Source organism: Epinephelus fuscoguttatus, linkage group LG8 (assembly GCF_011397635.1).
Source record: "Epinephelus fuscoguttatus linkage group LG8, E.fuscoguttatus.final_Chr_v1".
NCBI classification, from domain to species: domain Eukaryota; kingdom Metazoa; phylum Chordata; class Actinopteri; order Perciformes; family Serranidae; genus Epinephelus; species Epinephelus fuscoguttatus.
Window position 1 is genome coordinate 35,541,122 of NC_064759.1, and position 16,643 is coordinate 35,557,764.

The 16,643-nt window shown below is 41.1% G+C and overlaps 2 protein-coding genes across 3 annotated transcripts in view; one reads left to right on the forward strand and one right to left on the reverse strand.

The window, feature by feature from the left end:
• The window catches only part of zfpm2a (zinc finger protein, FOG family member 2a), a 137,458-nt gene extending 133,473 nt beyond the window's left edge, over positions 1-3,985 (forward strand). For both annotated transcript variants that reach the window (XM_049584529.1, XM_049584530.1), the window contains exon 8: positions 277-3,985. In XM_049584529.1, coding sequence (XP_049440486.1) covers positions 277-2,861 — 2,585 coding nt within the window. In that variant the 3' untranslated portion in view covers positions 2,862-3,985. The remainder of the gene's footprint in view (positions 1-276) is intronic.
• Positions 3,986-4,583: 598 nt separating this feature from the next.
• The window catches only part of si:dkey-122a22.2 (uncharacterized), a 32,306-nt gene continuing 20,246 nt past the window's right edge, over positions 4,584-16,643 (reverse strand). Inside the window, exons 8-11 of the mRNA XM_049584536.1 lie at positions 10,933-11,071; positions 5,172-5,254; positions 4,962-5,058; positions 4,584-4,858 (exon numbers count right to left, since the gene is read on the reverse strand). Of these exons, the coding sequence (XP_049440493.1) occupies positions 4,691-4,858; positions 4,962-5,058; positions 5,172-5,254; positions 10,933-11,071 (487 nt within the window). The 3' untranslated portion in view covers positions 4,584-4,690. The remainder of the gene's footprint in view (positions 4,859-4,961; positions 5,059-5,171; positions 5,255-10,932; positions 11,072-16,643) is intronic.

A 16,643-nucleotide genomic window follows, 5' to 3' on the forward strand; every position in this document is an offset into this window, starting at 1 on the left:
AGAAAGTGGGTTTAAAAGAAAGTGTTTAAGAAAAAAATGACACAAGGGCAGAGTTTTGCACAGGTTTGGAAAAATGACTGTCATTTCTTTTCAAAAATATACATATCCTGCTGTCAGCTAGCATAGTTGACAGTTTATCCTTGAGCAGGGAAAATATCTGGTGGATGGGAATAAGCTTGGCATAATGCATGAGCGTTTGATGGTTTCTACAGTTAACTCTAAAGGAGAAGTGGGAGGCGAGATTCTGAGCATTTCTCCCTTTTATCTCCTTCACAGGTGTCAAAATGGAAGAGAGCCTCCCTCCTGGCACCAGCTTGAAATGCACAATCTGTAACTACACGGCAGATTCTCTTATTACATTCCAGCATCACATCATGTCTCACCTGTCACAGGCGGCCTTCAGATGCAATCACTGCCATATCAGCTTCCAGAGCCACAGGGAACTCTTACAGCATCAGGACTTACATGGGCACGGCAGCAAACTTCACAGGGAAGGCGACGGCACCGAGCATTCCCCCAGGGGGCCTGAGGAAAGCCTCCAGCAGCAGCAGCAGCAGGCCCGCGCTGAGCTGGCCAACAGGAAGGATGCTCTGCTGGGAAGTCCCAAAGGGGCCCTCAACAAGGAGACCAGCACAGACGGAGAGGCTGACAAGGCTGAGAAGAAGCCCATGCTGTCTGTTCAGAAGGGAGAGGCCCACCCAGGCAGCAAAGCCAGTTTTTCTTACACTAGGATCAAGTCTGAGCCCTCCAGCCCCCGGCTGGCCTCCTCCCCTGTGCAGCATAACATGCCTACATTTCCCATGGGCCCCTTCTTGTCTCAGTTTGCTTTCTCCCAAGACATTTCAGTAGTCCCGCAGGCTTCTGAGATTCTGGCTAAAATGTCAGAGCTAGTTCACCGGAGGCTGCGCCATGGAGGGAACAGCTACCCCCCTGTCATCTACAGTCCTCTCATGCCCAAAGGGGCCACCTGTTTCGAATGCAATATCACCTTCAGCAACCTGGACAACTATTTGGTCCACAAAAAGCACTACTGTAACAGCCGCTGGCAGCACATGGCAAAGTCCCCTGATTTCTCCGCCCTCTCAGATAAGGTTCCCGAGGCGGTGAGCCCCAATAGTGGTCACAGTTCTGTTAGCATGTTGACCAGCTGCCACCCCACAGAAGCCGACAACCACCTCATGCAGTCTGCCTGTCTGAATTCCAATGTGTTGGACATGATCAATGCTGGGGCTAAAGGGCCTGATAAGGATCTAGCAGGACAAGTGAAGAAGGTCTCTACCCCAACTGGGGCTGAGGAGAGGCTGAACGGAAAGCAGATGGAGGGAAAAAGCCCCAGTACGGGTTTGGTGGAAAGTGACAATGACCCAACCAAGACAACCTGCGATGCCTGCAATATCACCTTCAGCCGTCATGAGACCTACATGGTCCACAAGCAGTACTACTGTGCCACCCGTCATGACCCACCCATGAAACGCATGTCCAGCAACAAGGTACCCTCCATGCAGAGAACCGTGAGGAACCGCAAGCGCAGGAAGATGTATGAGATGTGTCTCCCCGACCAGGACCACCAGAGGCCCCCTATGGGTCAGCCAGGTTTCCTCGGAGTTCCTTCTATGAACCCTTGTACATCCCAGGAACCTGTAGAGAGCCTGGCAGACCGCTTCCACCCACGCTGTGACATCTTCCCTGGTATGGTACCCAAACACCTGGAGGCCTCTCTGACTGTCACTAAACCTATTCTGGCTCCCAAATGCAATACAGTGGAGCAGCAGGAGCTGGACGCTCCCATTGATCTCAGCAAAAAGTGTTCGCCAGTCTCTGACAAGACATGTAGCTCCCCTAAAAGACTGTTGGACTATCACGAATGTGCAGTGTGCAAGATAAGTTTTAACAAAGTGGAGAACTACCTGGCGCACAAACAGAACTTTTGCCCTGCAACAGCCGCGGCTGCCGCTGCTGCTGCCGCCGCTCAACAACAACAACAGCCACAACAGCAGCAACAACACAATGAGACAGGCAGCCTGGAGCCGGCCATGTTTCCAGATGTTAAGAGTGAAGGCAATAACAGCCCTGATGACGTCTACGATAAGAGCCCAGGCAAATGTGAGAAGAATGGCAACGGGAAGGTGATGGTGCAGAATGGAGGCATGTTCCCCCCTCACCTGGGGCCTGTGCCGGGACTCAAGCCTTTTGCTGAGCCCCAGCTCATCCCATCAAAAGATGAGAACAAGAATATGTTTCTGCCCCACTGCCTTTATCCCGGAGCAATAAAGAAGGTGAAAGGTCCCGAGCAAATATCGCCGTATTTTGGGATAAAGCCAACCGATTATGTGACTGGGGGACCAGTGATGCAGGGAGAGGCCAGCGAGCAGGAGCAAAGTGTTAATGGGGGAGGAGGCACAGGCGGAGGAGGAGGAGGAGGAGGAGGAGGAGGAGAGACAGGAACAACCAGAGAGCAGGCTCAGCAGCCTGCTGCTAATGGCTGCCCCCACCCTGGCAAGGAGCCCCTTCCCTTACTGCCCAAAAACCGGGGCATGGTCATCGTCAATGGGGGGCACAAGCCCGAGGAGCGTTCAGGCACAGCTCCACCGCAGCAGGAGAATCAGCCCCAGCCAGACGGCCAGCCTCCCAATCCCTCACCTACGTGGGCCGCCGAGAACCAGGCCGACTCCAACGAGAACATGTCGCCTTCCTCCAAGTCTCCAAGCGAGGAGGCGGCGCCCGCAGCCAACAAAGGCGTGAACGGCTCTGGAAGTGGCAAGTACTGCCGCCTCTGTGATATCCAGTTCAACAACCTGTCAAACTTTATTACCCATAAGAAGTTTTACTGTTCATCACATGCTGCAGAGCATGTAAAATAAGTTGAGAAGAATAAGACATGTTCTTCTTTTCCCTCTCACACCTTTCCCCAACCTGAACTTTGAACCCCTTTTTTCTCCTTTGTTTTGGTACACTGTTGTGTCTGGAATAGTGCATCACGCAGTGCTAAACGCTGCTTGTGGACAATCAAGAGAAGCTTCTTCTTTCATCGTTTTAAGATTTAAAAATGCAAAACCATTGGTTAAAAAAGAAAAAGAAAAGAAAAATGAATCAAGAATAATATTGGTGCCACTTTCACATTAATTTATTTTACAATCAGTATTAATAGGAGTAGTGATCTTAATTTAAATTCAAAATGAAATTTATATCAGAGTTGTTTGTAATGTTATTGTATAGTCATTCTTGTGTAGCACACATATTGTTTACACTGTAATGTAGGCTCAATGAAACAAATAGACAATACAAAAATGAGATGCATTTTAGACACAAAAATAGCTACTGAGGCACTTGTGTATTCTTATTTGCTGTACCAGTTTCTGTATATGCCCAAAATGTCACTTGCAGATTGCTACTAATGACTTGTTTGCCTTAAAAAAAAATCACCATTTGGGGGTGATAACCAGGCACAACCCTGCATCTCACATTTTGGCATATACACATGGCTTTGCATACATATGTGGCTGTTTGTCCCTGTCTCTTTTCTTCAACTCAGATGTGGATGTTTTCATGAGGATGGCAGCATTCTTGTATAGTACTCGTATTTCTGTTTGATGATACACTTTGGTCTCCCTTTTTGAAATTTGCTCTCAATGCAATACTTTGTAAATGAGGGAACATTACTGAAAGCAGTATTATGAAATGGGGACTGTGCATATAATTATTTGTAACCCCATAGGGAAAAAAAAGAAGTTGTACAAGAATTAAGTTTATTGCTGACGAACAAGATGGGTGGGAGGTCAGTGGGGATACTGATGTAAAATGATCATTCCAATGTCCTGATTATGGGAGAAAATGTTTCTTAAAACGTTGTTGCTATGCATGTATATGGATGGAATTAAATTCCAGATCTGTTGGAAATTTTTATTTTGATGTGGTGTCATAATTAAACTTAAATCCTCAGGATAAACCAATGCTGTCTGGTCTTTCTTTCACACTACTGTATACCCATCAAAACAGACTGCCACAAAAATAAGCACAGTACAGTTAAATATAAAAACAAAAGTACATAAAGATGGATTTATAAAAATCCAGAATAAGCTTTGCAGGCCACACTCATCTGTTCACAAATTATAAAATGAATCAAATCAATGCAAGTCTAAAGATACAGGTCTACATCTGGTTGTGATGTAACTCAATTATATGCCTGTAACAAATGACTGAAGCTGATGCAACAGAGAGAGAGGAACTCGATGTACCTTTCCCCGTGGCTATAACAAGGCAGAATATTAAAACAGAGCTGAATGAGATTAAAAAAAAAAAAAAAAAAAAGTATGTTGGACAGTGGTTGGACAGTGACGTGTGTGGCCTTTACACTGATAAGGAGTAATGTATTAATTTTTGTCTCTGGCCAATCAGGTAAAGAGACTGAAATAACAACTTGAAAGATAAGATTTTCTGAATCTAAGACAGCAAATATTTCATCACACTGAATACCCTCCAGTTATTTTCAATTTAAAAGCTTCCAACGAAGCAGAGCTGTGCAAAAATATGTTCAAAAATTGACTTCTCGATGAACCCCACCAGACGTGTACACAATCTCTACAGATTGCTGAGAGGTAAAAAGATAACTTGAATATTTTATTGAATATTTAAAACATATTCAGTGATTACCCTGTCCGTGTCTGGGGTATTGTTACATGTTGGCCATGGGTCACTCGCTCTGCTGTTTGGCTTGTCGTCGGTTGACTAGCTTCCTCAGGTGCTGGCTGATGGCAGATGGCTTGTTGTAGATCATTCGGCGGTCTGCTCCTTTTATGTGAATGTGATTGGCTGATGGGTAGGACTCCTCCAGAAACTTCTTTTGAAGCTTAGCTACCATCTGTGCAGGGAGAGAGATGATTTACTATGGATTTTACACAACCATTACTACAGTATTGTCCTGTCACTGAACAGGAATTAATAATAGTAGTAAACATGGTCACCTGGTTTAGATGTTCTGGTATTTGCTGGTCAAAGGAATCCCCGGTGATCACACTCACTGTTGTCCTGCTGGAGAGGGGCTTAAATTTTGTGATGTCCCTTTAAAAACAACAACAGAAAATGTTTAAATTTCAGTGTTAATTTTGAATTCCATACTAAACATGCAAACAGCAGACCCATCCAGAAGATAATGACAAAAAGGGTTTCCATACCTCACTTGAGCTGCACTTTCATTCAAAAAGTAATGCTCATCCACAGCACTGCTCTGGTGGGCAGGGTTACTCAGGAGATATTTCTATAAGAGATGAACACATCAGTCAGAAAATCTAAAATGAATGAATAAATCACTTTCTATTTAAATGTTTTACACCACTTTTATTACCTTCAGAGGCAAGTGAAAACTAAAAGAAAGAAAGCCAATACACATGGTACTGTATACATATGTCAAACACTGTGGACCTCATGCAATAAACAATATAAGAACATATTTTCTTTTATTTTTGTTTGTATCCATGATTTGTTCATATTTTGTTATTGATTTCTGGGATTCACCACTGTTTTCTTAGTTTTGCTTTTTTCTTAGGTAAGAGAAAATTTTGCAAGTGGTCGAGAGCACTCCCAACCAAGAAAAGAGAAAAACATCTTGTTTGCACAGTCCACATATTGTTAAAAAAAACCGCACAAATATCGAATTTAAAATAACTATATATGTTTTTGGAGTAATCGAGACTGGGTTATTAAATAAGGGCTTAAGACATACTATAGGTCCACTGGATTAAGTCCATTAAGAACATTAAATATTGCATGCATCCATCTTCTGAATGGCTTAGATGCTTTGGTCATCCAGGCCTTATGCAAGGAATGCACTTCTACAGCTCGCACAAATCTATTTGATGAGACAGATAAATGGTGGCTTAGCTGTTTCAGTTGGTCAAAAGCACATTTTCTTTTTATTTTAGTTACTGCTGCTTCCTCTGCTGATGATACTTCATTTACAGCATCAGAAATGTTTTGCCATTGCTGGGTACTGATTTGCACACGGCACAACACCTGCCTTTCACTAGAGGATCAACGATACGATATTATTAAGATACTTAAGTCACAATACAATATTGCCGTGATTTTAAATATGTTGCAATATAATGAGTATTGTGATAAAATCAACTGCGATATATTGCGATTTATTACCTTTTTTCAACTGTAAAGTATGTCCCCAAAGGAAACCTTTGTCACCATCTGTTTTATCCAATAAGATCAAGTTTTCGGTCTGTTCATCTCACTTCAGCCATTTTTTTTGTAGAAGCAAAATGTATCTAGTGGACTGAAAAAGCAATTGATTTTATTATTCTAGTAGCCACCTAAAGTTCAATTTGTGTTTTTCATATTAATCATTTATATAAAAAAAAAATTGATACTTGGCACTGTTTGACGATATGATACTGCGACACAAAAATATCGCAATACTATACTTGTAACCATTTTTCCCCCCAAACCTAGTGTTGAGGGGGTGTTACCTATGCAAATAGGTTTCTCATGATCAGATTTAGCACACATGAGTAAGAGCAGATTTGAATGGCTAAAAACATTTGGTACATTGCAAGCTGACATTGCAGCAGCCCTCTATCCACTAAGTGACCGGGCACTCCTTCCGTTGTTTTATCTCTTCACAGAAAACATAGATGAAATGCTGCTGCATCAGGACGAATATATCAGATATAAACTTCAAATGGCAAAATACATGTTTTTTTGCTTAAACTATCATTATGAATGCTGATTTCACAATGTAATGGCTAAAGAATAGGTTCATCATTAGCAATTAGACTGGTTCCCTATAAGCCTCACTATAAGCCCACAATGCAATTCTGTCTACCACCGGGTATGACCTCAGAAAATAAAGGCTCAATTTACAGCACAAATGAAGCACATCAACCCATTGTGCAACAAAACAGGAAGAGGATAGCACTTTTGTTTTCCCCGTTAGCTATTGGTAGCTTATCACTGGTTACCAAAGAGTATCAATGTAAGTTCTTAGCAGTTACTATCCCAAGCAGTGGAGATGGCGAACAGTTAAACAACCAAAGTAACTGTAAAAACTGTGGTAGTTGTTAGGCCCCAAGGAAAGCGGAAAGTGATCTGGTTGCCTTTACGACAGTGGTGCCAACTATAATATCACTTGGAAACATTGGGGAGGAGTTAAAAAGTTGTCAGTTTACACTTTAAGAAATCAAACATTACAACATACGTGTACAGAAATGGCAACGTGTGCTGTAATCATTCATCTGTTACATCAAACTGACTGGGATGTCTGGCAGACATTTTCAGGAAAAGCAAGTTAAGTGTGCTTAAAAACAAAATATTTCCTCTGAACATTTTTACTTATTTTCAAATAAGTCAAATTGTTTTAGAAGTCGCTTAGGAGTAACTTACACTACAAGGCAACTTGTTGAAGAACAAATTCAGAGAATAACTCCATGGACACTGACTTGAGCAATCCCAATAAAAGCTTTGTTTAGTTAGTCTATTGGCAGACATGTTAATTGACCTATTCCACAGTTGTCCCCCTTTAGCCTATCATCACATGGCCCCCATCCCACATCACCACATACTGACAGTTTGGGGGGCATTTTATGCAAATCCAAAAACCAAAGCCACTTCGTTGTGCACTTTGTCACTACAGTATCATATACTATAACTGCATCTCTGAGACAGAACTGCTTCACACATTTAGATCACACAATGCGTCTGCATCGTTAAACTAAGGCCTTGCTAGCCAGCCTGCTTGTTAGTAATTTTTTTCTGTGTAAGCACAGAGTGTCATTAGTGCCATTTCATATGACTGTTAATTTTGAACTAACATCAGTGTGTTTACTTGAAAAGAGTATTTTCATTTTTGTTGGGGATTACCATCCCAAGTTTCAATTTAAAGAGATATTTAAGAAGTCTTGTACGTAACTTTATTTTTCTTTTTTTGCCTCTGCACCAGCAATAGCCGGAGCCGAAGTTGTCTGTCTGTCTGTCCCATTCTTGCGAAGACAATATTCAAGGATGCCTTCAGGTTTTGTTTTATTTTTCAGATTTGGCACAAACATCCCCTTGGATTTAACGATAAACTTTTGGTGGCCATAGGTCAAAACTCAAGGTCACTGTGACCTTACATCCGTCTCATTCTTGTGAATGTGATATCCCAAGAAGGCTTTGAGGGAATTTCTTCAAATTTGGCAAAAACGTCCACTTGGAGATGATGATAAACTAATTAGGTTTTGGTGGTCATAGGTCTGACTTCAAGGTCACTATTACCTCACAAAACATGTTTTTGGCCATAACTCAAGAATTCTTGTGCTAATTATGACAAACAAATGTCTATTGGGATATAATGATGAAGTGATGGAGTTTATATCCAAACGAAAAGGTCAACTTCACTGTGACATCATAGTGTTCTGCATGAAACACCTTTCTGGCCATTACTCAGTGTCATATCTCAGGAACAGGAGGGGAGACATTTGGTCGGATACTAAATGAGTGACACTAATCCTGGGTGCACACCTTGAAAATGCTTGTTGATTGAAACTGATTAAAGCTGATTGTTTAGATTGTCCACGCTGCCAGGGGAAAGATGTGTGTGAAGAAACCATGTTTTCACAGACATGGATGTAAACTGTAAGAGAAACTTGAGACTGGTGCACGGAGGCATACAACCGCGGGCGGGTAATTCTAGTTTAAACCTTTATATGTAGTATGGCATCAGAACATGGTACAGTTGTCTATGTTCACTTTAAATCTAGACTGGCAAGACTGCTACGTGGATCTGCTCAAAGATTGTGAGTCATACGCTTGAGTCAAGTTTTTAAACGGCATTTACTAAAAGAATGTTGTCTCTGGCTGGACTCTTCTTACATTTCATTTGAAGAATATCAGCTTTTGCCATCACACAGAAGACTTAGAGTCCAACAGGCAAGACTCTTTTGGACTCTTTTTTTTTTGCTTGGACTCTTTTGTTCCTCAGTCTGTCAAACTACTAAATCAGAGTTTGGGGTCAAAGTGGGGTCAGTGTACCTGGGTTGAAAACTGAATGTAACAGGGGGAGATTAAATTGTTTGCTCTGCATCCACTTTTCGTAATGTCTGATGTGATATGTAACGTTTGTAGTATAGTTTTGTTGTTGGATAAAATTTTGTGTTTTGTATTTATTTATATGAAATAGTATACGTCTTAGGAACAAGACAAATTTGGGAAAATATTCTAACAAAGTCAAAACAAATCAAATCAAATTTCCAAGACGATTTGGAAGAGATGTGAATATGAACTACAAGTCAATTTGAATGCACTGAAGTCTGTGTTCAGCTCATTCATGGAGCAGCTCCAGACAGAATACTGATACGACTTGGTTCTCTGATTCTCCAGCTCAGGGCAGGGGAAGTTCACCACGCTACCGGAGAAGATGTGAATTCTCAAACTGAGCCAAATTCCCCTTTAACTGTGTCTATCACCCACATGCGATGAGACCAGATAGCTTCGGTGCCGTTAACATAGCAGCAAACAATTCTGCTCCAGTTCAATTAAGCAGTGGTTACAGAACATGCCCTTGAGAAATGGACTGCATGCTCTATTGAGTCCGCCGAGCTGGTGAGTGTGTGCGTGTGTGTGTGTGTGTGTGTGCGCATGTTATAACCTTCACTAGCCTGTCTACAAAACCTTTCTCCGTCCTTGGAGAATTCAAGCACAATGATGTCCTTATCTCCTTGGCAACAACTGTAATACTTGAAAAGCTGAAATAGGTCCTCTCATCACTACTGCCATCGAATCGTGGGTGGCTGGCAGCAGAGAACAAGGCGTCTTAACGAACTGTTTGTGTCCATCCCAAGGCAGGCATCATCGCATCATACAGACAGCTGCAGCAAAAAGGTAACACTGAACGGATGTTAGGAGTGTTCAGAGGGTCACTGAAGTTGCTTCTCTAAACAAGAAAAGCTTTAAATGCAACAACTACGAAATTAGCTTTCTTGCAATAATCTTTCTGTCTCTGTGTCCCTAATGCTCCGTACATGAGTGTTTGTCCCTCTGCTATAATAAGGTGTCAGTCTACAGCATTACTTCATGTTTCCATAGATATTGGTTGTTGTTCATCACCAGAATCCATTACTTCTCCTCTGCCTAAGATGTTTTCCATAGCAAGTAAAAAATAACTACAGAACTACATGACAGGCAGATGTGTCACAGCTGTATGTATGTGTGTGTGTTTTTAAAACAGATTCACGGCAGATCTGAGTGCGGACAAGCGCAAAAAATAAAAACCCTCTCCTGTAGAGAAACTTCATCTGCAATACACAGCAAAAAGCGTGTAGCTTATATTAACAGCCTTTTCCTCACAGACTGTATGACCTGTCAAAAGGCTGAGTTTACAATATAGCAGGCGTCAGAAGATACAGTGCAATTGCAGCGTCACGTCAGCTCCGGGAACAGGGTTCAATTTTCATTTATTTTAAAATGACGTCTGGCTTCATATCATGCCAAATTCACAGTCTCTGACGATATGAAGACAAACGCCTCTGCAATCATCATCCACTCGTATCTGTGCTGAGGAGGAGACGTGATTATTCTCACACTAGCACCATCCTGTGGCTGTACAGGAAAGATGGGAGGAGGGCCTATCACTTTTTCCTCCATATTCTTAATTAGGGAGCCCAGAAATTGTTTGAGCAGAGGAACGAACCAAGGTCTTGTCTTCAGACTACAGAAATGTAAAGACTATGGTATGATAGCACCTTTCTACGCTGATGGTTTGATATATTTGTCCCTTAATCGTCCCTGACCTGCTGTGCCACATTCAGACTGACACAAAATTAAAAAGAAATAAATTGAAAAAATATTTCTGAATGATTTTCTTTTTAATTTCTTGAAGAATCTATGTCACAGCCTTTGGGGCATACTTCATTGTAACGTGTGTGTGGTTGTGTGTGTGTTTATTAGCCTGACCTGGCGCTGGATGACCTCCTCTGAGACATTTTCTCCTTTAATAGTCGGTTCCATCGCCCCCAGGATAATCAGCATGCGGCTCAGCCCTGTGGCTGCTGAAAACTGCCTGGCTTGGAGTGAGGGCAGCAGCTTACCATACCTGAACAAACACACACACAAACATTCACATGCATTTAACGTCAGCAGGACACAAACTCAACTATTGAGGTCTACAGTTTAACCATACTGGATTTTAAAGCTGAATTTATTGATTTTGACCACTCGTGGGCAACAGAAAAAGCTAAAAACTAGAGGTGGTAGAAAATCAGACATGCAAGTCACAAGCAAGTCTTACATCTTAACCTTCCAGTCACGAACAAGTCTCAAGTCTTACCTTTCAAGTCACAAGCACGTATCAAGTATTTATCTTTGAGTCACATGTAAGTCTCAAGACCTAACCTCCAAGTTATAAGTAAACCTCAAGTCTTAACCTTAAAGTCATAAGTAAGTCATTATTCTTAACATTCAAGTCATAAGCAAGTCTCAAGTCATAACCTGCAAGTCACAAGCAATTCTCAAGTCTTAACTTGCATGTCACAAGCAAGACTTTGGACTTAACCTTCAAGTCTCAAGCAAGTTCCGAGTTACTGTGATGAGAATCAATCAAGTCTTTGCTCGGGTCAAGCAATTCACAAGTCAAGTCATATGAAATTCTGATGATCTACCCTTGTTTCCACATTTAAATCAGTTAAAAAGACAGTGGTCATGAAAAGTTTTTATTATAAACATTAACAAAAACTGATGCAGCTTGCTAACACCTCATACATTTTACTGATATTTGACAATTTGTGGCAATCAATAAGAAGCCTCCTAAATGAACATCAAAGGAGAGTGGAGCTCTAAAATCATGATCTAAAAAAAAGGGTGACATAGCCTTAATTTAGAGTTAGTTTTCTGGCTAAATGTTATCATTTTCGGACTAGCTCCCCTTCAAGATAGCTGCCTCTTGCATTGGCCTCTGCTGGTCTGCCACAACAGGTTGCCAGGTTTGTGTGCATTGCACGAGAAATCACAGCGTCATGTTTCAAAAACAAAATGTAACTTCTCAATATTTAGAAAAAAGTAAATACTTAAATAAAACTGTTTCAAGTGTAAGTCAAACCTCTGAAGTCATAAATACCATGTCACATGTCACCATGTTAGTCAAGCAAGTCTGAACCCTAAACACATAACAGTGACATATTAAAGCATTATAAAAGGTTCTATCTACATGTTATACAAATAATTGCCTATTTACACATCCAGAACACATGCTATACATTTTTAATGAGTAAGCTTTTTTTTAACTGAATGGCACCAAGAGCTATGGGAGACTGCAAAGGTTCATCGCTAATAGAGACCCATTTCAAATTGTTACTATAACAACAACTGATCAGTGCAGCTTTTAAGTGTAACCCTCAATGCCAAAGTAGGCCTCTATCATATTTTTTTTCCAATAGTCTCCAGAGTACCTGGACCTGTAAACAAAAGATCAAGTCACTTTTAATTTGTGCTGCTCAACAACATAATGTTCTGAATGGCTTTATTACAAAAAGGATGATTTCATGATCACAATACCAGTGACTCAAGCAAAGTCATACAATTCCTCCAGCCTCTTTCAACCCAAAATCTCAAACTTTCTCTTCAAAAACATTTGCCTGGGGAATGAGAAATACTCTTTTTTTTTGGCAGATGAGAGAAGAAGAGCTGTGGGATTTTGTAACTCAGGAGGCCCAATCGGTCTCGGCTCACTGGTGCTCTGAATTGGCTGGTCTCAGCCTGTGGAGCCCAATCAATAGTGCCGTGTGCCTGCTGCCGCCATCGCCGCGCTGCGCAGCCTGCCCCTACACGCAGCCAACACACTGTAGATCAGCCCCCCTGCACCGGGAAACACTTGTCCCCTGTCTTTGTCTTACTCCTGATCTGGGCCAGACTTACAGCTCTGTGCTCATCTGTGCCTGTATCAGTTTCGGTCTGTTATATTCATTCCTACAGCACATTTAATACTTGATAAATAGATATGAATGATCCTAATAAAATATAAACTGATATGGTACAGCAATGCAACAAATGCTTTTTATGTCATCTGATAATATTTTGATTGTTTACCAGTTAATCAGTAAAATGATGATTGAGAGGACCCCTGATTTTTCCTTAAACCCATTTGTGTCCACAACTAAATATTTGGCGCATTCTCTGGGCTTGGCTTAGCACAAGTCTGAAGAGATTTTCAAAGTCAGACAAACTGTTTGGCTGAAAAGTGAGTTTTTCCTATCATACTATATTTAGTCTTTGGGCACATGTGAGTACTGTTTTTTGAAATATATATTTCATTATATTTTCAGGGAAAAAACAGTGGTCCCATGTGCCCAAAGCCTAAGTATAGCATCATAAGAAAATAGCTGTATCTCAGAAACTACAAGGAGCACCATCAAGGACTTGGTATCTATGAACTCATAACAAGTTGAATATCTAAGATATGCAAACATATGCAGTGTAAACAATATTTCATAGTGAAAACATTTATCAAATACATTTTTCACATTTTCCCCAAATTTTCAAAAATCCTAACTGACTATTGATAAATGTGTGATTTCTCATGTGATTTAAAAATTTGTTTGACACTTGCCCAGAGTTTTTCCACACCAGATTTCAAGACTTATCGTGTTAAATATAGTCTTTGGGCACAAAATGCCACTATGAGGTTGGAATTTGTGTTTTTTTTGTGAAATGTCTCAAGTTATTGGATGGATTGCAGTAAAATGTGGTAAATACATTCATGTAGTTTTATTACCTTTGGAGACTGATAAGCTTTTTTGCCTGTATTTGATAGTGGCTGTAGATATACAGACAGGAAATGTGGGGAGAGTAGGGCTGGGTATCATTTAAATAAATTAAAATACCAATTTCAATACAAGTACCCTTAAAGTGATACTAACACCAATACAGTTCATCTTTGATAACTTTTTTTTCTTCTTCATTTGATACCCATCACATGAATGGAAGCATTCAGTTGCATAAAATGCCACCAAACATGGAGTGGAGCAATACTTTAGAATGTTTTGGGGCCATCTCGGCAAGCTGAACTGCCAACTTAATCAAATACACAGCACTTGACTTCACAATACCCCAGACTGTATGGGTTGTAGCTGCTGCGGTAGAGGGCCAATCACACGTCGCATGAAATCAAAGAATGCTTGCGGTGATTGGCTGTGAGCAAAACCATACAGTTAGTCATTTTGTATCAAATGTAGGTATCTTTTCACTGGAGAGGTTTTGATACGACTTGGTGCTGGGTTATTTCAGTCGATACTTGAGATATTGAGCGCCAATACCCAACCCTAGGAGGTACAGATTGATATGACAACTACAGACGTTGCAGTTATTTGCATGTGGTATGCACATTACCCATAAGGCTATCGGAGCACTCCAACTTTGATGCTACCATGGCTGTAGCCTCTTGCCACTTAATAAATGTCTAAACAGCTGATCATTTATCAGAATCCTCAATGATTCATTTCTCTTTCAATTGACTTTTCAGTACAGAACTAAAACTTACTAATACTTGAGTTGTAACAGTATCTTACATCACAGCAGAAGCCAGTAGTGCATGTTACAGTACACTTCATTTTACAACAGACTGGTTCAGACTGACACAGACTGGCTGCTTCACTGCCATTACACTGATCATATCAAACTTACATCATAAACATTCACTTTTCTGTTGTAAAAGAACCCATTTCATCTGCAGTTGATATGACACTTGACATATAAAGCTGTGCTCCGGCAAAGCGTGATTGCACTGATTGGTCAGATCAAGCTGATACAAACAGCGGAGAATGGTTGTTCAACTGCTACAAATAGCTGTGTAAAGATAACCTATCTGCCATATTCAGTGCCTGCAGGTCAATAATAGATACATGCAGAGGGAGGGGGGAGAGAGTCAACTGTTCTAATTTTCAGTCTTCACTCAGACAGAGAAAACTTTTCAAATCAGACCTCCGCAGAGTGACATTTTGACATTTTCATCTTCCTTGCCACAGTTTTCCCCCGAAGTCATTCTGGCACCACAATTTAGAACTGACTCTTCGACCTGGCTCTTAAGGGACTTCTCAGTCTCTGCACATTTTCCACCTGTCACCCTTTTCCTACCCCTTGATTCCAAAAATAAAGGGGGGAAAAAAACCTCTTTCCCTATCAGCCCCCGAGTTCGAATCTGGTCAAATCATTCCTGGGTCTGGCATTGAACATTATTTCAAGGATTCTCCAGCCACCTGTCCTATTCCCTCCTCTTTTTTCCATTTTTAATTCTGCCCCGGAGTGAGGATTATGCGAAGCAAGGCATGCGTGTCAAAGGGAAATTTAGTGGGTAAAGACAGCCAAGATTGGCGGGATGAATTAAACAGATAACGGGAGGAGACGAAGTGGGGGAACCATGTAGAGCAAAACGCCTCACCGATGTTGGTCATTTCAGAGGGGCTCTTTTTTTTCCCTCCCCACAGGAGCGAGGAGGCAATATCTAAATTAATAAAGTGATGAAATGAGTTTGTGCCGTGGACTTTCTGCTGTTTGACTTTCCCATCTGGATTAGTGCAGGCTGAATGGACGCTCTGTTACTTTTGTTACAACTGCGCAATTCACTGTCGGAATTTGGCCCTGTAGTGATAAGGCTCCCCTCCTCCTCCTCATTACCATCTCATTTCATATGCAGGGCCTCTGTTACCTGAGAGCCTGCTCACACACAAAACACGAACTATTACACGAGCTTCTGCCAACTATTACAATGAACAGAGAACATTTAAACACGGACTATTACATGAGGCTCAACTAACTATTACGCCAAAGAACATTTTTTAAAAATCTGGTCTCTGCAAAGACTTCAAGAGACTATTACAAAGAGAAGGGCATATGGACGTGGACAGGTACATGATGAGGCCTCTCACTCTCACATAGGCAGGACAACTTGGCCAAATTTTAAAGAATTGGAATCTTGAGTGACTTAGAATCAAGATCAGGGGCGGAGCGGGGGGGGTGGGGGGGGGGGGGGTGGCTTTTGGGGCTCCAGCCATGAAAATATTGTCTCAAAGGCCCCAAATCTTTTAGGTTTTTAGAATACTTTCAACTTTGTGTCATTCAGATAATACTACATGCCTGTGTATCCTAATATGATATTCCCAAAATAAATCTAATATAACTAAGTAAATCTTCTTCTCTTTGCCTAATATTCAATTCAAAGTATTAAAGACCACATTGGGCATTTGTTGAGCTTTCCTTGATTTGCAATTACAGCTACCCATGGCATGGATTCAAATGTAGCAGATTTGTCAGCTGAACATTCATTCTGTCAACTCTACTCCAGTAAAAATAGGTATCAAGATTAGTAATGTTGTTTATGCCAAATTCTCACCCTACCTATGTTATGTAACTTAAAAATAGTAACATCACACAGTTTTTACTCTCTTTAGGTGGCAGGAGTGAAAATTAGTCATCATCAGCACTTGATGTGTTCTGGTTCAAAATGATGAAGACAGTTGGAGAACAATTGGATGAAAAATACGATGTAGACTCCACAGGATTTTTTTTTCTTGGCAACTATCGTGTTTTTCCAAAATGATGTTAGGATTTTTAGGCAATCTATCATCTCAAATGGCTTGAAAAACTGTGACCACAGCTGCCGTAAATGGGAAAAAATC